General features: G+C 38.5%; 1 protein-coding gene across 3 annotated transcripts; it reads left to right on the forward strand.

Moving 5' to 3' along the window:
- Nucleotides 1-5,954: 5,954 nt before the first annotated feature.
- Nucleotides 5,955-23,377, forward strand: LOC115017899 (NF-kappa-B inhibitor zeta). Of its 3 annotated transcripts, none has more exons than XM_029446615.1 (12): nucleotides 5,955-6,094; nucleotides 6,171-6,345; nucleotides 7,260-7,381; nucleotides 8,509-8,533; nucleotides 9,589-9,635; nucleotides 9,743-9,890; nucleotides 9,983-10,295; nucleotides 11,645-11,750; nucleotides 14,476-14,622; nucleotides 17,510-17,570; nucleotides 17,937-18,100; nucleotides 21,027-23,377. In XM_029446615.1, the coding sequence occupies exons 2-12, from the start codon at nucleotides 6,180-6,182 to the stop codon at nucleotides 21,105-21,107; spliced, it is 1,380 nt and encodes a 459-aa protein (XP_029302475.1). In that variant the 5' UTR covers nucleotides 5,955-6,094; nucleotides 6,171-6,179; the 3' UTR covers nucleotides 21,108-23,377. The 3 variants fall into 3 exon arrangements, with proteins under 3 accessions (XP_029302475.1, XP_029302474.1, XP_029302476.1); XM_029446614.1 differs by having other exon boundaries at nucleotides 5,962-6,094; nucleotides 6,168-6,345; XM_029446616.1 differs by lacking the exons at nucleotides 5,955-6,094; nucleotides 6,171-6,345 and adding an exon at nucleotides 6,397-6,648.
- The last annotated feature ends 1,658 nt before the right edge of the window (nucleotides 23,378-25,035 follow it).

Here is a 25,035-nt window from a genome sequence, read left to right on the forward strand (position 1 = left end):
ACATACATACATACATACATACATACATACATACATACATGTACATACTTTGCATAATATAAACAAGCAATAAACCAAGGAAGAACTGATCTGAATCAGTTATTTCCTTTGATCTTTGTCTATAGCCTATACAGGACTGTCTCAGAAAATTAGAATATTGTGATAAAGTTCTTTATTTTCTGTAATGCAATTAAAAAAACAAAAATGTCATGCATTCTGGATTCATTACAAATCAACTGAAATATTGCAAGCCTTTTATTATTTTAATATTGCTGATTATGGCTTACAGCTTAAGAAAACTCAAAAATCCTATCTCTAAATATTAGAATATCATGAAAAAGTATACTAGTAGGGTGTTCAATGAATCACTTGAATCGTCTAATTAACTGGAAACACCTGCAAGGGTTTCCTGAGCCTTGAAAAACACTCAGCTTGGTTCAGTAAACTAAATCACAAGTATGGGGAAGACTGCTGATCTGACTGCTGTCCAGAGGACCATCATTGACACCCTCCATCAGGAGGGTAAGACACAAAAAGAAATTTCTCAAAGAACAAGCTGTTCACAGAGTGCAGTTTCAAAGCACATCCACAAAAAGTCTGTTGGAAGGGGGAAATGTGGCAGGAAACGCTGCACAACCAAGAGAGATGACCGCAGCCTTAACAGCATTGTGAAGAAGAGTCGCTTCCAGAATTTGGGGGAGCTTCAAAGACAGTGGACTGAAGCTGGAGTCCAGGTATCAAAAGCCACTGTTCACAGACGTGTCCGGGAAATGGGCTACAATAGCCGTATTCCCATGGTCAAGCCACTTCTGAACTCAAGACAATGGAAGAAGCGTCTGACTTGGGCTATGGAAAAGAAGCACTGGACAGTTGCAGAGTGGTCCAAAGTCCTCTTTTCAGACGAAAGCAAGTTTTGTATTTCATTTGGAAGTCAAGGCGCCAGAGTCTGGAGAAAGGCTGGAGAGGAGCAAAATCCAAGTTGCTTGAAATCCAGTGTGAAGTTCCCACAGTCAGCGATGGTTTGGGGAGCCATGTCAGCTGCTGGTGTTGGTCCACTTGTGTTTCATCAAGCCCAGAGTAAATGCAGCTGTGTACCAAGAGATTTTAGAGCACTACATGCTTCCGTCTGCTGAAAAGCTCTATGGAGATGAGGAATTCATTTTCCAGCATGATCTGGCACCTGCCCACAGTGCCAAAACCACCAGTAACTGGTGTACTGACCATGGCATTACTGTCCTCGATTGGCCTGCCAATTCCCCTGACCTGAACCCCATAGAGAATATGTGGGGTATTGTGAAGAAGAAGCTGAAAGACACCAGACCCAACAATGCTAATGAGCTAAAGGCCGCTATTGAAGCATCCTGGGCATCCATAACACCTCAGCAATGCCACAGGCTGATTGCCTCCATGCCACGCCGCATTGATGCAGTAATCCGTGCAAAACGATTCCCAACCAAGTACTGAGTGCATTAATGGACATTTTCAAATGTTTGATTTTGTTTTGCTGTTATAAATCTTTTTTTTTACTTGGTCTGAGGAACTATTCTAATTTTTTGAGATAGGATTTTTGAGTTTTCTTAAGCTGTAAGCCATAATCAGCAATATTAAAATAATAAAAGGCTTGCAATATTTCAGTTGATTTGTAATGAATCCAGAATGCATGACATTTTTGTTTTTTTAATTGCATTACAGAAAATAAAGAACTTTATCACAATATTCTAATTTTCTGAGACAGTCCTGTATATCGCGGAGGAGACAGTTACTCCTCTGAGCAGCACACGGCAGTCTTACCAGCTTACGTGTGTGAGTTTGATCATCTTTTGTATGTATAAACTCAGGTTCTTCTTGCAAGAATATTGATTAAAACTCTTATTTGATTTGGATCCTGACTTCGTGGGTTTATTAAGAAATAACAGTCCGTCATAATCTACTATTACCCATCATTTTGTAAATGATAATAAGGCATACTTAATAGCATTACATTGCCATAAATTCATTTACATTTTAAATAATTGATATAGAGAACACGCTTTGAGTGCATTTATAAGGGCATAGTGAATAAAGATGAACACTAACTGTACGCTCACTTTTCATGTCAACACACGAAACGAAAAATGAAATGAAAAATCTCGCTTCACCGCAAGTGAGGCCGAGATGGTGAAGTGGCTGATGGTTTGGCGGTATGGTTGAGCGGCTCACGCTGTGTTCACCCGCATACACCGTTTCTGCTTGAAAGTGTTATGCGGCTGTCAGACTCTCACACCAGTAACGCCACTGATGCATCATTTCCCATAAATGAATAAAGGATTGTATAACGTTAAGTCTCTCTCGTCTCACACCGTAGCCAGTCTGACCAATCGATAACAGATATTTAGAGCCAACTAACTAAACAATACTTGTATTATGTTGGCATAGTAAGAACATACCCGTATATCACATCTATCCCGGTAGAAAACGGCTCATGCCACAAGTAGGCTACTAATTCAAAGTATGTATGGCAATTAGTCTTTATGCCATACATATAACTGGTTAATGTGGAATTTTATATGTGTCAAAAATAATACCAACATAATTGTATATGTAATTTGGCTCTGAATGTCTGTTATTGATTAGTCAGACTGGCTACGGTGGCTAGAGAAACTGCGCCATGTTGGGCAACGTTGTCAATTAAAACATTTATGGGAAATACGCATCAGGAGACATTACTGGTGAGAGAGTCTGACAGTGGCATATCACTTTCAAGTGGCTCCTGAATTTAATATTTGGACCTTCTACTTGAGGTTGTTTCCCTGACTATTTTTTTTTAATGTATTTAAAGCAGTTATAATCACCATTTTTATAATACAAATGTATCAAATGACAATGTGACAACAATGTGAAAGGGGTCGCTGTTACTGATAAACCCACAGAGAATTATCACCTGAGTCTGCAGTTTTTCTCAGCTCTACGACTAAAGAGCCAGATATTTCCCTCAGCTGTTGGTGGAGACCAAAAACAGAGCTAAAAGGAGAGTGAATATTGCACTTATTTTTGTAACTTTGCCAGAAGCATGACACAAAATGTATTCCAATGTTATCTGCTGGATGTATAATCAGGCAACTGTTCACTAACTAGTTTGCCATATCAATTTAAAAGGTGATGATATGTCAAGGTTATGCTCACAACCAGGACATATTAGTTATTCCAGGTTGAAAAAAAAAGATACAATCCACCTGTACATGCACATTTTTAATCTGTGAAAATAAAAACCTAAGCGGAAACAAAAAGCAACAAACGCTTGACTGAGTAAAATATTGCCTTTTCAAATGCTGAAAAAGAGACAACTGTTGGAATGTGTCCCTCACAGCAATTTGTCAACTTCCATACCCATAGACATCAGATAGAATTTCGATCTCTGATATGTGACTGCTTGATTCTAGTTTCTCTGAAGGCGCGAGTGCGTGAGTGTACCTGAGAGACACATGCATGACAGCCTGAGGTGACATTCTCAGCATTAACTACTTACTTAACACAGTAGCTTACATCAACAGTTTAGAACTCTTTGACGTGAAGTTTTTGCACCAAAGTTCTTCTCCAAAAATCTAGGGATCATATTAATTTTGGAAGTGGCTGAAATCTTGAGTACCAGCGTCAAGTGTCCCTATTCCAACCCCAACTTTATGTTCTTAAATTAATTATCCTTTAGGCATCAGATTTGAGGGCGCTGATTTGCTAAATTGATGTTGTATGTGCATATCTTCTGTTATTGTTCTGACCAAAAAGCTATTCAAAAAACCTATATACTTTGAGGCGAGGAACCGGAAGTGCTAAAATGCTAACTCATTTCCACGTTTTAGGACTCATTCCTGCAAGTAAGAACATAGAATTGTGCAGTGCGGAAGCGCCCTAGTTTTGGCAAAGAATAAGGGAAATCTCAGAATATCAAATTGAGAACGTATCTATATATTTATTCGATGTAAAGCCAAACAGCAGACTTTGGCTGTCTCCACTACTCTGTAAATAATTAGATTTTGCCACCAGCTACAGCACTGTTAGCATACAGTATCATCTTGTTGGTTTTATTGCTGCATTTACATGCCCCACCCATCTATCTCCACTGTTCTGATCCAGTCCTGGAGTTCATTCAACCTCAGCTCCAGTCCTGTGAGCTCCTCAAGGATCCTGATCTCAATCTAACCAATAAGCAATCCACCTCAAGGTTCTTTCTAATGTCAAGATGTACTGTGGTGCACTGTCCGAGCCTAGCTTACTTTATTATTATTATTATTATTATTATTATTATTATTATTATTATTATTTTAAATTGTACTTTGTCTTTTCCTTCTTTTAAATTGTTTTTATTATCTTTATTTCTATTTTCTCAACTTTACTATTATTATTATTTCTTTACCATAAAATATATAAACATTGTAGGTATGCTATAAGTACGAACTACACCATATGTAAGCACATATTTATATATTTATGTTAAATCCTACAATTAAATATGCTCTAGAAAAATCTATTAGCACTCCACCTGAAGGATGTATTGTGTCCGGGTTGTTCAGTACCACTGTGACGGGACAATTGACTGTATATAAAGATGGACAACATGTTGAGGTCCCGCCCACGGCCACAGCTTGTTATTGTGAGCCACCTCGCTGCTATGTTTGCAACACGGTAGTTGTTTAACTAGAAAGACACAACAACTATCTCTATAGATACATTTATGATCAAATTGACCGGTCCATTACACAGACTGTCGCCATGGTAGCATTGTCATTGTGAGCACTTCTTCCTGTTTGCTTGGCCTGTGGTATTGCTGCTTGCCGCTATCTCGAGAACCGCTCATCCAAACAACTTCACACTCTAAACTGTGATTCTTCGGGTCCTACGCATTGCACCTGCCATGATATAGTCGCGTTGTCCTGAGGCCATGGTACTCAAGAGCTTGCATTCGAATCTGCACTTCCTTGGATTCTCAGTGCGGGTCTGCCCTATACGCTGAATACGCAATTGCGAAGGGCCCCAAAATAAAAAAATTATGTAAAGACAGTTGCTTTGAGACATTAGTCCAATCAATGGCAGTGGCAGTTCATATTTGATATGAATGAGCAGTGTTGTGGAAATTACCTGTAAACACTCACACAAAACACTAATGGGTTGGAGATTAAAAATATATTGTATACAACATATTGGAGACAGAGAAGTCACAGACAAGTCAGAAAGAAGTGTCTTTCTCTTGGTATTGCTATTGTACATATATATATATATATATATATATATATATATATATATATATATATATATATATATATATATATATATACTGACAGACAGATTTAAACAGGAGTGAAGAAACACACAGTAAACATATCAACACTAGAAGAGAGAGAAGTATAGCTGTACAGTACAATACACAATATAAAGAATACACTATAAAACTTAGAATACAATAAATATGACAAACTACTACAACTAAAATATAAACAGGTTAACATACTCTAGTTGTTTTTTAATACCTGGAGGTTTTGATGATTGATGCATTTAGATTGTATGGACCCAGTTGTAGAGGTGAAATACTGCCCCCTATTGACTTAGAGCAGGTGGCTCGGAATTACACATTGCACCTTTAATGGCAATTACATCATTTTGTGTTTTTTAGAAGGAAAAAATAATGAATGGCTGTATTCTGCTTTTTTATAATAAAGAAAACGTTTTTTTATTCATTTGGTCGCAAGAAATTTAAAAGATAGTATGATCCCACCCTCATTCTCATAGCTGTTTTGCTGTTTTCTTGCGTGTTTGCGTTACATTTTGAAAATCAGTTGTGTCTACATTTATTAATCCTGGTTATGTTCAGTTACAGTTGCTCTTAAAAAGTATAGCTATATATTTCCAATTTTATTCAGAGACATTTAGCGTGGGCGTCGACTGCACAATTCCCCTAAGCAGTAGGCGTGGTCGTCCTCACCCTTGGTACAACCAATGACAGACGGCCAGTTATGATGCACTGACTGAGGCATAGCCTGGACCAACAGGTGCTGTCACTCGCTGTGCATTTGCTTAACCCTGAAGGAGAGCTGGTAAAACTACGCACAGCAACAGGAATTGGGTAAAACTATCTTCTTATTTTGAACATTAAAAAGCTGAATTCCTATTTTTTCACTTTAACATTTTCTTTTCAGTAGTTGTTCAAGATGGGAGGACGGTACAAACGAAAGGAGCCGAGAGAAATAAGTTATGAAACAACAGACCGAGGGGCAGGGCTCTCTCCTCTGCCAGGGGAAACCGCTACGGGTTTGGCCGAGCCTGACACACCTGTTCCCGGTGTGACTGTCCAGGATGTGGGCGGTGGTCAAAAAGGTAGGACAAGTTATTCCGCCAACAACTTCACCAGCTCAGTGGCAGGTTTTAACGTGTAACTCAGCAGACGTACACGTCTCTTTGGCCTCATGCGGCGTACAATTAGTAACACTTTTTATTCGTAATATGGCAGGCGTGTAAACATAAAACTATTCTAGTTAAAATGCTTGACACTTATCTTACGAATTCATGCTAGGTACTTATACTTTACAAATTCATATTCATATTACAGTAGTATTATGTAATGCTCTCTAAAACAGTTAAAAATAAATACTGAACAACTGAGCAGTAACGACTTGTCAGGTAAAGTTTAATACATTTTCAGTAAATATTTTTATGTAGTCGATAAAGTGGCATAAAATGGAAATACTCAAGTTCGTACAAGCACCTCAAATTCTAAAGTGGGCTCCCTAACTTGATATACTTAGTATATAGGCCTACACCTGAACAACTGTTGACTCTGAGCAGAGATTGACAAATTAGTTTTCTTGATCAAAATGTGACTAGTATCAGGTCACCATGTTTTGGTACCAGACAGTAAAGATACAGGAAGAGGATAAAAAAAAACAAATAAAGAATGTGTGCTCTTGCGGTGCTTGGAAAGTTTTTGAAGTCATCCTGACCAAGCTATTTGAAACCAGTTCAACCATGTTCAATTTATATTAATCTATTATGTTTACAGCTCAAATCGAGTCAGAGAAAAACAGGGTAGTTAATATCTTTTTTGACAGCAAGATAGCTGTTCCTGTCATCCTAATGCTGGTTTTAGACCACACATAGTCTGATCATGACCCTCCTCAATCTTAAATTGTGTGTTCTATGAAAGGAGAGCTGATTCTGTGTTGGTGTGTCAATGTTGTGTAGTCTGATCCTGCCATATACTGTATGTTCATCATCCATTGTTTCTTTACCAGGTGCAAAATGTTCAATTTATGGTGGTGAGAAGGTCTATCTTGGAGTCCGTGTCAGAATGCCAGTAAGAGATCTACTGAAAAAAGTCCGCATAGACCAAGGCTGGGAACCTCAAGACATTCAGGTAATTCTTTGTTTTGCCCAAGTGGACTTCACTCAGTAACACACAATAATAGTTGATATTGGTGAAGATATTCATCAAGATGGGAATTTTCAGTCAAAATGTAGACACAATCACTAAAGCTGAAATAACATTTGGTTTTCCTTTCACACAAACCCTGATAGATAAGTGTTCTTTCTGTATTGCATTTTTACTGTTGGTTTCTTGGTTAGTTGCTGCATGTCTAATGGAAATAAAGTGTAAAGAGATGTAAAAGTTACATGGGCTCACCCATAACTGGTACTGTATATTTGCTAGGTTTTGGATATCTTTATGTATTTGGCTAGGTTTTGGATTTTTGCAGTTCCTATAACTTCAGCAAAGCTTAATGGACTTTATAGACAAACATGTCCTTCTTCCTTACATGTCATTTTTGCAATTCCAAACAACATATACTCAAATATGAGGACACTTCTGCTGATGGTAACATTATAGCAACAATTGAAATGTAAAAGTTTAGAAAATTAGTTAAAAGTCTAACAAATCAGCCATAAGTGCCTTGGGTTTTAAAGTTTGTCGGATTGTATTTGATACACAGAGGACATGGACTTGTGGTATTAAATTAAATGGGAATAATTCCCCTGATAGTGGCACTACAGAAACCATGTAAATTCTAAAACGTTTAAAGTCATTATATGAGGGTAGATTCTTAATTATAAATTACAATTACGCTTTACTTTGTTTGGCTTTCTAAGCATAATAAATATCAAAATGTACATCAAATGTCAACCTCTTTATTGTTCTTCTGAAACCTTCTTCTGAAAATCTTCTGATTTTGGAGTCCTTCCCTTTGTGCTCTTATTGATAAGCTACAGTACAGTTTGCTTGAAGGAGAACTAAGATGTGTCTCTTCAGGGCATTTCTTTGGTGCAACTAGAGTTTAAATGTGTTGTTCATTACCTGCCTAAATATACTGAGCAGTAAGAGTAATGACTCCAGAAGTTAAACAAACCACTGACTCCATACCTCATGCAGTTTCCTTTTGTCTGTCAGACTTTAAAATCTATTCTATTATGCCTGCAAACAGGGAACTCTTGTGTTTGTCTCTCAAAAACCTGACGCAACTGCTGTTTTTTCTTTTCACATCACAGGAGATATACAGCAAAAAAATCAAAGGTCAGTAAAACCAAGATCTATGAACGTTAGTAATTTAGGTGTGGTAATAGTTAATGAGTTACACCACCATTAAACATTTTGCAATCCTCTCCCACAAAAGCCTAATTGGCTACAGTGAGATGACTGAGAGGAAATATGTTTGAATGGTCTTTCATGCTTTTTGGTTGTTGAAAGTCCTCTTTAGAAATATATGTTATTTTGTAAGAAGGGTTTGTTTTCTAAATGGAGAACAAACCGCTGTAGAATGGTTCAACTAGACTGACAATGTAAAGGGCAGAAAGAGACAAAGATCCCTCTGAGCAACAGTTCAATAGGAATAAAAGAAATCAGAAGTCATTGAAACAAGAAACTGGTAGTTTAGCATCAAAATGTGTGCAGATTTAAATAGAAACCGCTTCCTGTTTCAGTGTCATGTGCACAATACTGCCTCTAACAAACTGGAGTAGAGGGTGAGTCTCAGCACTGTTGGAATATCAACTCAACATGCTATGGACTGACAAATCACAGTTTAAAACTCTACAATCGAACACTGAGTAGACTGCAGAGAGCCCAAAGAAAATGGACTAACTCAATATTTAGAGCCCACATTGTTGTGGTTCAATAATGATGGAGGGTCACTTCTGCTTTTCTGATGGACTGGAAAACAAATTCAAAATTCAAGTTCCAACTGTATTCTGTAGATTAACAGGTTCTAGTCAGCAGCCTCGCTGCAGCGTTTTGGATGAGCTGAAGTCTCTCCGTTGTTTTTGTTGGGAGGCCGGTAAAGAGTGCATTACAGTAATCGAGTCGGCTTGAGATAAAACCATGGATTAGTTTTTCAGCATCCTTTTGATTTATAAATTGTCTGATTTTTGATATATATATATTTCTAAGATTAACAGTATTCTATAGATTAACAGTTAACTGATTATTTATATTGATAAATAACAGAAAAACATAACAGAAAATAACAAAGCCAGCCTGCAGTATGCCAGCTAAACTCTTTTCCCCTGTACTTTGAGGGACAACATACTGTAAAGAACTCTCAGCCTTAAATTTGACATTTTCTTCCACAGGACTCAAGCAACAAGTCAAAACTCGCACAGCACGGCGAACTACCAAGGTGAGTGTTAAATGTTGAAGGCAGGTAATGTAAAGCTGTAAATCGCGTGCCAGTTTTGAGGAGCTGTTAAAATAACTCTGCATACCTCGGCTGTCTTTGACTCGCAGAGAAAACGCTCCACAAAAAGCCTGGAGGAGCTAGCAATCATTGTAGAGGTGCTAGAGGAGGATCTCAGGACCGGTAAAACCTGCAGCTCCCCTCCTCAACCTCTGTCTTACTCCAACTCTCCAGTGTTTCCTGAGCGCTCTCCAACTGGTAAGACATGAGGACCAGATTCACATTGAAAAATATGTTAAGTGCAACTACTACCAACCCTCACATACCTCTTCTACCATCTTTTCACTCAGGTTCAGAGTACAACAGTGATGGGTCTGATGAAATGATCCCCAGCCCCCAGTTCTACATGACCTACTCACCAGGCACAGCAGAGTACCAGCAGGCCCTGTCTCCTCCTGGCTTCATGCAAACCAGCCTCCAGCCTTCCAGCATTGGAAACATTGGAAGAGTTTGTGGAGGAAGGGAGGAGTGGGCTGATGCCCAGAAGCACGACTGGAACCTGAACAACTCTGATTTCTTCTGGACACAGCTTCAGAAAGAGGAGAGCCAGCTCAGGGATGTCTCAGACGCTGTACTGCTGGCCCCCCATGGACACGGCACAACGTAAGTTCGGTGCCATTGTATGTGTGTGGAAATGATGCAGTATATCCACTTATTGCAGGGGAACTCCAGTGGTTTTACACATCAAAGTGTGTTTAGAGGAGGCTGTGTATTGGTGAGAATCTGGTGATATGATGTGTATAATGATACAGGGGATACGATTCATTATATTGTGATACTGTAAGCAAGGCGATATATTAGAAAAACTGTCATAGTATGAAGAACACAACATATGTATACAATCTTGAGTAAAACAGTTGACTTTTTTAATGCAATCAGAATAGTGGGATCTGCATTTACATTTATCACAGTCCCTGTAACATCCAACATCACTGCATTACTTTGAGAGGGCACGTACACTGAGGGCGCAGATCTTTACAAATAAAGTAATTACTGAGTTCTCTTTGCATTTCATCTATTAATTAAAAATCCATACAGCGTATTTGAGAGTCGATACAGTATCACAAAACATAATCATTTTCTTACACCCTTAGTTTAAAGGTCTTTGGGAGTTTTTTTGCATATGTGAAAAAAGTTGTATAAAGCCTTTTGTGGCTCCAGAGGGACCTGCACACATTATGATAAATGTCCTCAAGTGATGTCACTTGAGTCTTTGTCGGTGGTGGCTGAAGCCTAGAAGTTTAAAAATGAAAACTGCCGCTTCGATTTTTGATTCATGTTATGAGTTCATTGCTAAATCCGTGGAGAACTCTCTTATTTAAGGCAACATTTTAAGTGATCACAAATCAATGTAATTAAGAGTGTGGATTCTGCTACCATAAAAGAAAGTAAAAAGTGAAACGTTAAAAAAAAAAAAAAAAACTGACAACAAAAAACCCAGAGCACTGTAAAAACCTGTGCTAACAGGCGAGATGTCAGTATGGTGCTGACAAGTTCCTCTTTGGTGTTGCTTATGGTCGTGCTTTCGTCTGATTTTACTTTAACTTGTGTGTCGTCTTCATGATCTGTGGTTTAAAGCCAGGCCTGAACTAGTCTGATCATATTTGCTCTTTAATGATATAACAGTAATTAATGATGAAAATGAAATGAAAGATGGCTGAGTTTTATTTAGCCGCTTCAGCTCCTGATAGTGTGCGTGCATGCTCATTGTCACACTTGTGACACAGATCTATTGTGGTTAAACTTGTTGATCTCACTCACACCTGCAGGCTTCTTGCAATTAGATAAAATCCTTTGTGAAATACCTGCAGTAACTACACAGGATATAACCCAGGTTCAGACATGTTGTCCTCTTACGAGATTAAATGCTGCCATTTTGTGTCAGTGAATACCTTTTTTGTGTGATGTCATTTTTTTTTTCTAAATATGTTTGATTGTTCTTATCCCTCCAGAGCTCTCCATAAAGCGGCGTGTGTCGGGAAGAGGGCATTGAGCTACGCTATCGCCAAAAGGATGGCCGCACTCAACAGTCTGGACCTCAAAGACTCTGATGGAATGGTACAGTACAAAGACAAACGCATACATTTTTGTTAGTGTAGGAAATAAAAATAATTATGAGGGGGGGTCAACAAAATAAAACAAAAATCTTGGGGGCAATTTTTGCCCCTCAGTCTCTTAAACTTTCTAGTTTTTGTATATAAATTCATAATGTCATAATTATTTTTCAGGAGCTTTTGTGTACAGTACATATACAATACATATTAATGTGGCACAAAATAGAGAGATTTTTGTTATCGCCCTCCATGTAGGTAAGTTTACAGTATATAATGACCTGTGGTTTTACAAAGCATATTATAGGAAATTCTGAACCGTACAGTACTTTAATGCTCATCCTTTTTTGTAAAATGCCTATTTTAGATTGTGTGCTTACAAAAGTATTGCATAAATATCTTCAACCCTCTGCAATGCATACTAACGTTGTCTGCCTCTAAATCAGGGGTTCTCAACGGGGGCGGTAGCGCCCCCTTGGGGGGCGTTCACGTGTCTTTGGGGGGTGTTTGTGTGTATGACCTGCGAGGTAATTCATAAACACATGCAAAAAATCTACTCCAAAAAAATTAATCCAAATCTAGTCAGCAATAGAATAGAACAGGTGACTTTTTCCTGGTCAGGGTCCTTGAACACAACAAGGAACGTGTCATCACGTGGTCATGTCAAAAAACTTCAATATTAAACTGTCATTGACATCAGCGAATACAGCATGGCGAGTGTAACAAAGAGAAAGGTGGATGCAGAATGTTCCCGGAGAAATGGACGAACGATTATTTCTTTGTGGAAGTAAAAGGCCAGTGTGCCTAGTTTGTGCGGACGCGCTTGCGGTGATGAAAAAGGCTCTCGAGCGTCATTACAGCAGGAAACATGCCGAACTGCACGAGCTGAAAGGACGAGTGCGTTTGGATAAAGTTAACGTTGTGTGTTTTTTAGACTTTTATTTTTATTTTGCTGAGTGATAAAGTGCTGCTTGAAAAAAACAAACAACAGTGTAACACTGCTCGAAAGCATTAATGTTATTCCAAGGATACACCATGAATAAAACTAATCTGAATTAATGTTAAAACACTAACGCTCTGGTCGGGACTTGGACCAGCAGCAGACGAGTTGCACTCTGGCTGCTTGTAGCAGCAGAGCTAACACCAGCAGAGCTAACACCAGCAGAGCTAACACCAGCAGAGCTAACATCAGCAGAGTTAACACCAGCATCACTGCTGCTGATTCAGGCTGTGTGCCTTTAAAAAACACACGGATATTTTCGCCTGAGTTTCTGAATGTTGGGGTTGACGTCGCTCCATTTATAATTAATGTGTTGGATTTTTACTTTTTTGCACTTTGTAGTTCGTGTGTGTGTGTGTGTGTGTGTGTGTGTGTGTGTGTGTGTGTATATGTATATATGTATATATGTATATATATATATATATATGTGTATATATATATATATATATATATATATATATGTATATATATATATATATATATATATATATATATATATATATATATATATATATATATATATATATATATATATATATATATATATATATATATATATATATATATATATATATATATATATATATATATATATATATATATATATATATATATATATATATATATATATATATATATATATATATATATATATATATATATAATAAATAAATAAATAAAAAAATGTCAGGAGGAACCGTTGGGGGGGCAGCGCCTCAGACTTGTTCCTTTGTGCTCGTTTATTGTTGGAACACTTAAGAGTGCAAATTGTTGTGCATTTCTTATCGGCTGCTGTGTTTAACACCAATTACAGTTTAAATGTCTGACCCGTTTCTGATTGGCTGCAGTCTATGACACCGATTTAAAAGTTTGAATCTCAATCTTCTTACCGTTGCATTTGTTTAACACCTGAATAAAATGTCTTTGTTTGCTCCCTGGGTACATGGTGTATTAGGGCAATTGAAGGTAAAAACAACAACACCTTTTTTTTTAAATAATATTTATTATTATTTAGAAATGTTATTATGTAACTTCAATCTCAGAGAATTTGTGTTTTTATAATAACATAATATAGCAGCCTAATAATTAGAAAAATATTATAAGAATTGAAATGCTAAATTAATATAATCAATATATAATATAAATAATAAATACTACGAATAATAATCAGAATAATACAAACAGAATGATAATCAACATTAAAATTCAGGGGAGACAATTAGCCTACATTTTATTTGATGGGGGGCGGTAAGGGGGCGCTGGCCCAAAAAAGGTTAAGAACCACTGGTCTAGATGAATCTATGCCACAGGTGGTTTGTTCAGATTGGTTGGATCATATTGCATCCTCAATTAATATGTACAATCAGGTAGTAAGTCTCACAGATACCGCTGTCGAAGCTAGCATGGAGCTAACGGCACTCACTGAAGAAATATTTTAGGAAAAGCGATTTCACAGAAAACGTGACACGGGTCTACAATTTGCGTTCAAAGGATGTATCCAGGATATAAAACTGCAAAAACAGAATAACAAGATAAAGATAGAAGCTAAAGCCTACAGATCAGTGTTAAATGTGATCACCATATCCCTGGCGATTCATACAGAAGACAATGAAATTAGGGAGCAACACAACTTCTGTGAAGCATGGTAGCTTTTTATTCACTGTTATCACTGTCAGTGATATGATGTCACCATTGGACACTTACTTTAATGGTGATTGCCATCTGTTCATAGACCGCCCTCCTCCATGCAGCAAAGCACAACCACCACCTGATTGTAGCAGATCTGATCCATTTGGGGGCCAATGTGAATGAGACGAACAGCTCAGGAATGACCTGCCTCCACCTCAGTGCTGAGAAAGGCTACATCAGAGTCCTTGAGGTGAGAGCGTGCTTTCATCTCTGCTGATTAAAATGTGTTCGAGAGGGGATCTCTGCTGTTTGTCATGTGAGACACCACTGTTGGGATTCAGGCAAAACATGCTCAAAAATTACACTGATAGGCTGCATGACATGAAAAAAGTTGAGATTAGAGAAAATGTCACCTGTCAATGACTGCATGTGGGACAACCTGTCCACTGTTCCTGTTTCCCTCATTCAGAACATTTCTGCGGCTTACAGTTCACAAGCAGTACTCGCATCAGATAATATTTTCTTTTAACAATCAACTCGTGACACCATTTGTCAGAAGTGTTTGGGTGCTACAGATACCCATACTACCAAGTTATTCAGGTACATGTATATGGGTTTTCATGTGAGGAAGGTTTGTATCTGTGTTGGAGGTAGTAAATCTTTCAATAGTTTAGATGAACAACTGTGACAAAAAGCAACGCAGCCGGTTTTGTAAGACAAAACAACTGTGTACTGCGTGTTATAAGTGTTTCATAACTAGATTCTTTTCGAATGTCTCCTCAGCGGCGAAAAGCCCACAGCAACCCTTCCTCCCACGCATGTTTTGATTACGAATGTGCACAGAGAGGAGTGGCTGTTCACACACGGGTCCGCCGTCAATGTGTTTGTGAGAGAGATGTTGAGAGACATGGTTCTACCCACTTTAAATAGTGAAAAGAAAATGGTTTTCAATATTTGGAGGTCAATGATGATATTGTGGCCGTCCATGTTGACATCATGGTGGGCTGCCGCAAATAAATCAATGTATAGGAAACACTGCTTCAAAGTACAATTTTTCTTCCAGCTGTATTCACTTCTAAACCACAACTCATTCATACTAGAGACGGTGAAGACGCACTACACAGTGAAGACGCACTACACAGTGAAGACGCACTACACAGTGAAGACGCTACACAGTGAAGACGCTACACAGTGAAGACGCACTACACAGTGAAGACGCACTACACAGTGAAGACGCTACACAGTGAAGACGCTACACAGTGAAGACGCTACACAGTGAAGACGCTACACAGTGAAGACGCTACACAGTGAAGACGCTACACAGTGAAGACGCTACACAGTGAAGACGCTACACAGTGAAGACGCACTACACAGTGAAGACGCTACACAGTGAAGACGCTACACAGTGAAGACGCACTACACAGTGAAGACGCACTACACAGTGAAGACGCACTACACAGTGAAGACGCACTACACAGTGAAGACGCACTACACAGTGAAGACGCTACACAGTGAAGACGCACTACACAGTGAAGACACACTACACAGTGAAGACGCACTACACAGTGAAGACGCTACACAGTGAAGACGCTACACAGTGAAGACGCTACACAGTGAAGACGCTACACAGTGAAGACGCACTACACAGTGAAGACGCTACACAGTGAAGACGCTACACAGTGAAGACGCACTACACAGTGAAGACGCTACACAGTGAAGACGCACTACACAGTGAAGACGCACTACACAGTGAAGACGCTACACAGTGAAGACGCACTACACAGTGAAGACGCTACACAGTGAAGACGCACTACACAGTGAAGACGCTACACAGTGAAGACGCTACACAGTGAAGACGCACTACACAGTGAAGACGCTACACAGTGAAGACGCTACACAGTGAAGACGCACTACACAGTGAAGACGCCTACACAGTGAAGACGCTACACAGTGAAGACGCTACACAGTGAAGACGCACTACACAGTGAAGACGCGCTACACAGTGAAGACGCACTACACAGTGAAGACGCACTACACAGTGAAGACGCACTACACAGTGAAGACGCTACACAGTGAAGACGCTACACAGTGAAGACGCTACACAGTGAAGACGCTACACAGTGAAGACGCACTACACAGTGAAGACGCTACACAGTGAAGACGCTACACAGTGAAGACGCACTACACAGTGAAGACGCTACACAGTGAAGACGCTACACAGTGAAGACGCACTACACAGTGAAGACGCGCTACACAGTGAAGACGCACTACACAGTGAAGACGCACTACACAGTGAAGACGCTACACAGTGAAGACGCACTACACAGTGAAGACGCTACACAGTGAAGACGCTACACAGTGAAGACGCTACACAGTGAAGACGCTACACAGTGAAGACGCTACACAGTTTTCAAACCTCTCACTTTCTTGGACCATTTGTGGACAATTAGTTGATTAATGTTGTGACTGAAATATTTGCTGGTTGAAGCTTCTCAAATGTGAAGATTTCTGTGTTTTAACTTCAGGGTCTGGGAAATTGTGAGGGCTATTTACATTTTATACACTAAATGATTAATCAAGAATAGTCAGATGAATTGATAGTGAAAACAATCATTAGTTCCAGCACTAGTTTAGACTATACAGGGATCAGATGCATCTAACTGCACAGAGAGAGTACACTGTCAGTTGTCTGACGACAACCAGCTGGAGGTGGCAGGTGTGCATTCCTTGAATTCCACACATTGCCAAAGCGTGCTAAATGAAGTGGGTGTAACGTAATTAAATGGTGTGCAGCCTCCACCCACCACACAAACGTCTGCTCTTGTTCACATCAAACTGTACACAGCGTTCTTGTTTATGTGGTTCAAATCATCAACAGTGTAGACGGTTGGGATGTTGTAGGGACACCTTGGACACAGTTCACAATGAAAAGTCTTGTTTCTTTCAGTGATCGACTGATATCCACTGAATTCCAGTGGTGGAAGAAGTACACTGACTCTTTAGTAAAAGTAGAAATACCATAGTCGTCAAATACTTCAGTAAAAGTCTTGAATTCTAAATGTTATTTAAATAAATGTACAGAATTATCATGCGTGCGTGCACGTCCATCTTTAACCAGTGTGTATGTGTTCTTTTAGGTTCTAAAACACACAATGATGGATGGTGTGTATGTTGACGCTGAAGCCACTGATAACTCTGGTAAGTACTGTCACCTTTCAAATTCTGGAGGCTTGTAATTAATAATAATAATAATAATAAGGATGATGACTAATTGTGTTTATACTAAAAAGCGTATCAACAGTAATGCATGTTTGCTATAACGGGTATTAGTAACAAAATATATATGTATATTAATTGACAAAAAAATCCTCAGCAACAGACTAAGAAGCTGCGCTGACAGTCAAAATATGTTTCAATTCTTCAGTTGATTGTTTTTCCTTTTGTCAGATGAAATGTTACACTTGGGTCTAAGTGTGGTTAGATGTTAAATAATATGGGAGTAAATGTAGTGAATGAAAGCTCCTCAGAAGTCTAATCATCCAAATGTTTTGTGTGTGTTCTTAGGAATGAGCGTCATCCAGTGTGCTTCTGTGGCTCTGAAAGTCACAGTACGTCAGCTGAAAAGCAGTAAATCCTCCAATCACACCAGACTCCACACGCTGCGCCAAGAGCAGATGATGGAGACCCTGAAGTGTCTGCTGCAGATGGGCAGCTACCTTCATACCATGGTATGACACTCACACTCTGTGATCGCTACGATTATGGTCTCTTTTCATCAGCTGTTTTTTCCTTTTTATTTATTGTGTTTTAACACGTTATTTCTACACAGGACTAGGGTCCACTAATATTATTAATATTAAACTATTTGTAGAATTAGATTCCACATTTCCAATAATTCCAGAGTGTTGCCAAGTCCATTAGTTAACATTAATAAAAAAATGTAAAAAATTAATTATTATTCCCAATATGTTTTTATCTAACTAAATACTCTACGCTTTAATCCATAAATATTTTTAGGTTTAGCCTATCAATAACAAAATGTTCACTGCGGTCAAAAAATGATTGGCTCTCCGCTTGCTTGCACAAAGGGGCACACGCGTCTGTATTAAAGGGGCACACGCGTCTGTATTAAAGGGGCACACGCGTCTGTATTAAAGGGGCAGTCCAGCAGCATTTTATTTATTTTACCACAATAACAAAAAATTTATTTTTCCCTCTTTCTTCTTGCGTGATTACTCGATAAATATGAGGACAGAAATTCAAGGTTTCATTTGAAAACCTCAATAGAAGCTTTAAATGTAATTTAAAGGGTTAATTTTATTTATTTTTATTAACAATATCTCATTCAGCACAGCCCTAGTTACAATTTAAGAGCTATATTTGAAATACAACTAGTAGGAAATGGTATTGAATGAGATGTGATCATGTTATTAGAAAACTAATCACTTTTTAAAGCCAAGCAGCTGTTGTCTTGTAGCCAGGAGACATTCTCACTGATTAAACAGTGCGGAACACACTGAGCGCAGTTGTTCCTTGTTGGCAGTTGAGCTTTTTGGCAGAGCAACACATTACGAAGAGCATAAACTAATAATGAGTCAAACTCTGTAAACAAACGTACCTAGCCTCTATTGATAAACCTGAATGTCTTAAATTTAGTATTTGATCCTCTGGGCACGCTTCCAACCATCAGCATCGGTATTGGCTGATATTTGCCTTGTTGACTGCCATCAGCCTATCAGCCTATCAGCTAGTAAGATGACTTTTGGCGATGTTTATCCGTTGTGTCTCGTCAATCTTGCAACGGCTAAATGTTGTTTTAGTTCATTGCGGTCTGACTGACGAGGCTGGCTTACCAATGCTTTAGCTTCTGAAATGTTGGCCATGTGGTGGTATTACACTGTCTCAAAGAAAGATCAGAGACATGCAGTTAGTAAGTCATGGTCCTTCCTGACAACACTCATATTTTTGTGAAAAAATCTTCTCCGTTTTCCAGCACCAACACTGAGCGACTTTTCAGCTCCACGTCTCACATCTTGGATGAGAAGAAAAATGGCAGAGATGCTCACTGTATCTTTAGGTGTAGGTAGTTGTATAGCAGGCTAAAGAGGCTTTTTAAGCATTTATTTAAAGGAAAAATAAATATATATTTTAATTGAATTTGTGCTTGTTCAAATATATTGTGATGAAATGCTGAATGACTTTAAATCAGTTAAGTATATTTTATAATAATAATCCCTCCGTGCCAGGGAAACAAAAATCTAATACATAACAACAACAAAAAACATCGGTATCGAGCCAGAATTTCACAACTGATGCATCCATACTCATTAACTGTGACACTGCAGTCTAGTTTGTTGATTTATTTTGCCGCAGTAATGCTATTATTTCTTTCCTTTTGAAAGTATTAAAAAGGTCTTAAGTCATTGCATTTGTACTTAAAATGTGCAGATACCCTGAGGCCTTGTTCCTCCCTGTTCCCTTGTAGAGCATGATGTTGTAGAGTACTGTAAAGTGCTCTGGTGCGCTTCTGAAGTGTCATACAGAGGAATTTACATCAGAAAGATGAGTAGACTCAAAGGCTGGAGCCAGTTTACTCAACTTTGCTTTTAACTTGACTGGTCTATTTTTAGATGTACTTGCTGTCAACACAAAGCTAGCAGCATGCATTTAGGGAGTGAAATGTCTCTCCTCCAGTGGAACACACAGTTAAGAGTGAAGTGTCTTGAGAACAATAGGAGACCATGAGAGGAAGAAAGAGAGGTGACTACAAGTCAACATCTCATCACCTCTGAACCTTAATGACCGAATTCCAGTCAGCATCAACTGCAGTTCACTTTGAGCTTAATGATAATATTTTGCTCATACAGCAAAGTGTAGTGCTGAGTCTGACGTACAATAAAGACCACCAGAGTCCTGCACCGGGTCCATGGCAGGTAACAGGTCAAAAACACATCTATATAGGTTCATAGGTGTGGGCACGAGTAAACAAGAACTTAATGCAGGCAGGGAGTGGGGGAGAAATTATTATTAATAACTTACAGAAACATTGTGTGCAATAGTATATACAAATAACTGTGCAACAAGTTCTGTACAATTTACTTTTATTTCAGTTTTTTCCAGAAAAAACACAACATATTTTTGTACTTACTCACTGTAAATGTAAAGAGACAGTTTACAGTAGTGTGTGTGTGTGTGTGTGTGTGTGTGTGTGTGTGTGTGTGTGTAAAGCAACAGACACTGAAACGTGCACATAAATTAGATAAATAACAAGTGTTTAGTTTATTTAGTAGAAGCACCTGTTCAATGTGAAAGACTCCAGATAAAAAAAAAACTGTGAATTTTAGGGAGACTGATGTATTTTTGATTTTGGGGTGAACTGTCTCTTTTTAAATGGTGCGTAAATACCATTACAAATGAAATGTTGACTCTGAACACTGGTTCAAACGACCTTATTCCAAAATAGATGTGTTTTACAAGTTTCTGTTGCACTTAATTGAAAGAAACTTGGACTTGCTGTTGCACTAACATTAACTCCATAATTAGTTGTTTAATAATTAAAGTTGGAGGTATCTCACTTATTTATGCATCTAGAGACACAGAAACACTCACTTCTGACTCCTGATGACAAACTAATTGTTTCCCTCTCTTTCTCAGGAGAGCCAGAGTATGCGAGCTAGAATTGGCCGAAGCTGTGGCACTTCCGCCCGGCAGGGCTTTTTGGAGACCCGACAGTAATGTTCTGAATTGGTTCAGGCTTGAATTCGAACGGAGAGAGTTTCTTCTCTCTCTAAACTTGAGTTCAGGCCTTTTAGGTAAAGCATCTGGAGTTTTGTGTGTTGTAAGAATGCCTGACTTGCAATCAGGTATTTATTGTAACCTGCACAGAAACATTAGGTGCCCCGTTAATTGGTTTCTATGAAACTTCCATTGTTTGTTACATTAGAGTAACAAGTTGTCCTCAGTTAGTGTGTCTGTGGAGATCAAAATGTAAAATTCTATGAGAATATTTTTTTGAATATGATAAACTAATGGTTTGTTTTTGGCCCTCAAATACAAAAATGTCCTGCAGGGAGGGAAAGTGACCTAAAACAAGGTTTTATATTATATTGTAATATTAAAGCAGTAGTGCCACAGTTTGTAGTTCAGTACTGTACACAGTATAATACAAAACGTCTGTGATTCCAAACACAAGGCTGAAGAACTGCCTGATCGATAAATGAATAAGATTATTCTCTTGGAAGAATGGGACATTTTCCCTCCCCACGGGTCCAGCTTGATTTGTAGCCAAAGACATTTAGAGCCATATCATTTACATATCAGATCTTTTAAAGAACGATTATACTAGAGGACATTAAAGTAAGTGTTGTAGGGTGATGGGGAGTAAATCCACTTTCATTGACTGTCATGTGTAATGAGTTCTGGTTCTGTTTATGCATTACCTCATAGCACATTGTCAGGTGTTTGTCCATGTAAACTGTACTTTGTCAAATGTAATGAAATGTGATCTGCCTGTGACCTGTTGCCTAAAGGCCTGTTGTTTTCTCACTGAGAGGATGCAGTTTAATCTCTTTGTGTTCTATAGAGAAGCATTCAAAATGTGTTTAGCCTAGTAAGCTTCACTCAATGACTTGAAAAGCAAGGCTAGCAAAGTCAAAGATGCCTAAAAAGCCAAAAAGTACACATTGTATCAGCTGTAATTAATATGTGCAGAAGTAGAAAACAAAACATTGTGGCCTGACCAATGGTTAGCTCACGCATTGAAGCTAACAAACCTAGTTGCAGTGACACAGCATTATATTATAGTATGTCTGCCAGAGTTGGCAGCTTTCTCCGAACAAAACTCAGGTCATTCTTGGATGTACTGGTGGTGAGCCAGCTGACTTACAATATACAACGTGTAAACAAGACAATGTTGTAGACAACATGTCTACGGCGCCCTACTGTGCCTCTGATTGGCTTACCGTGATACTCTAACCCTAACCAATCTCACGCCTCAACCTGTCCACCCGAAGGCGAAGGCAACGAGTGCTAGCCAATCAGAAGCAGAGTAGGGTGGGTCATGCCTTCGTCATAGTAGTAATTCAGTGTCCTGGGATACAGATAAAAGTATAAATATATAAAGTTGTAGTGCACGTAAAGGTTTTTGAAAATGAGTAGTCGTATATTATTACTTTCTCACATATTTTAGGTGTTTTTGGGAATGGTGCCTCAGTTGGTTAAAGCCATATGGTCTATGCAATGACTAGTTTACTTTACTTTGTTATTATTGTTAGGGAGTATCAGGATGCTCAATATGCTCGTATAAGCTTTAAAAGTGATGTGATGGCATATTGTTTAGTCTTCTTTGGTCTATGTTTTAGTGATGATAAAGATGTGGTAGACCACAGCTACAATGAAAGGTTTTGACTTGGAACACAACCTTAGACCTGTAGAGCACTTCCTTTGGTTTATATGTGTATTGCTAGTCAACAGGGCAGCTTTTATTGCTGATTAACGAGTCATGAAATAGTAGCCTACTAAAATATAATCAAAAACGTACTCACTCTTGAATAAGAAATAATTGTGTTAAATACAGTATCTTGCATATTAATTTTTATACTTATAATGTTGGGGATTATGTTATAATGAATCAATTGTCTTATAGGTGCTTATTTGACCTTGCAGGGGTGTCATAGTTTATTCACCTCGTGAACGTGAACATGTGTTGATGTGTACAGAGGGGTTGGGGATTCTGCTTTCTGTTTGCCTTCCAGTGTTTTCTATTATCAGAGATGAGGCAAAGGTTTGAGTTTACTATAGAAAACTAATGAGTCATTGTGTGATTCTGCTTTCAATTTTAAAGACATATTATTTTATAAATCATGTGATATTTGATGAATTGAATGGAGTTATAGCTCAAACTGTATTTTTAAAAACAAACAGTAATTACCATTGGTGGTGGGCACAATGCATGCTTCTGTAACACCATGTGCTTTGTCATCTTAAATTGCTCAATAAACATCCGTTTCATAAACATTGTCTTTCAACGTATTTATTGCTCTAAAAATGCATTCAATAACCTACAGGGTTTTAGATAGGTTAACATATGTTTTCTACTGTTACACAAGCACATTACTCGGGGTGAGTGCTTTACATGTGCAGTTGTTCAGCCTGAATATCAGAAGCAGTGGAGCAGCACACTTCTCAAGCTGTCGGGCTTTTTCATGTCTCACAAGTGTTACCTACGTAGATTTGTTGGGGCTTGTTGGGCCAGCGTGGCTAGATGACTAGTTGCAACAGATTGAGCTGGTTTTTTTTCTTCATGCAAAAGTTTGATGAAAGATCAAACTTTTGGCAAAACGTGAGCGAGTGCAGAGACACCTCTGTTCATAACATATACATAATATCACTTAACAAGATCATCTGCAAAATGTTGAGTGACTAACACACAAGTAGCACTTTGTATGTATCTCCTCTTCTTCAACCTGCTGACACCCTCACCACAACGTGCCCTGACGGTAGAAATGGAAAATATGTCCTTAAAAAGAAAGAAAAATGACTATTTGCAAAAACTCTAATAAAAATATTTCAACTGTGATCATTTTAGTGTAGAATCTTTTTATGATTCAGCTTTATTGTCGTATGTGTGTGGTCCTCTTTCATTCATATTTCTATTTCTATATTGTATTATGTCATCAGTGAGTTACATCTCCATCTGTGTACTACAGTATGTTCCACCCTCTTAAAAAATAGGTTTTATGTCATTTTCAATTATTCAGTTCAACTTATTAATGCATCGCTTTTAAATGCCTCACAGGTGATTCAATGTGCTGTACAGGCCAATGTGATGCAATAATAACCACACCCAACCCAAAAACCACTCGATCAAAACTGGATGACATACAAGCAGCTGAGGAAAAATACCTGCATGACATCAGTGATAAGGGTGCGGCCAGAGGTGCAACACACTTGAAGGTTTGAATCCAGAGAGCTGTGATGCAGTCGTTTTCCGTCCTGCAGTCGCTGCAGAGGGCCTTCAACACTCTGCTTAATAAAGGCCTGTCACACAGTGCCATATGGCAGAAATGTATACTGGCATATATTAAGATTAGCATATACAATGTATATGAATGTATACAGAGCCTATTGATAGCGTATCACGTACTTATACAAAATGTATCAGAGCGTCTGCCCAACGGATGCATAACGCATTCCTAGTGTATTGGCCGTGAAACGTTTTTCAACATGCTCAAAAAATGTTCACGGCCTCAGCGTTCAACAACGTACCCCAGCGTATTGCCGATATTTCTTATACGCCGGCATACGTTTCCACCATAAGTGACGTCACAGTCCACAATGTCACAGAGGACAAAACATTAAGGGATCAAGAAGAAATAAATATACATAAATAGGCTATGATTCAAAACCATAAGTATAATGATAACTGGGTTTGTATGGCCCCTGTGCAGCTGCACTGTCGTTTCCCTGAGCCTGTTCTGAAATATTCATGGTCTTCAGATGAAAGATTCGACCCCCTGACTATTCCAGACATCAATAAATAAGAGAGAGGAAATATCAAAATGTACTCTGCTGATTTTCATAAAACTACTGAGCACATTTATGTTCTCCAGAGTATGAACCATCAATTGCATATTGGCATGATTTACTCCTTTGCCCCCCTCAG

This window comes from Cottoperca gobio, chromosome 13 (genome assembly GCF_900634415.1).
Source record: "Cottoperca gobio chromosome 13, fCotGob3.1, whole genome shotgun sequence".
In the NCBI taxonomy this organism is placed as follows: domain Eukaryota; kingdom Metazoa; phylum Chordata; class Actinopteri; order Perciformes; family Bovichtidae; genus Cottoperca; species Cottoperca gobio.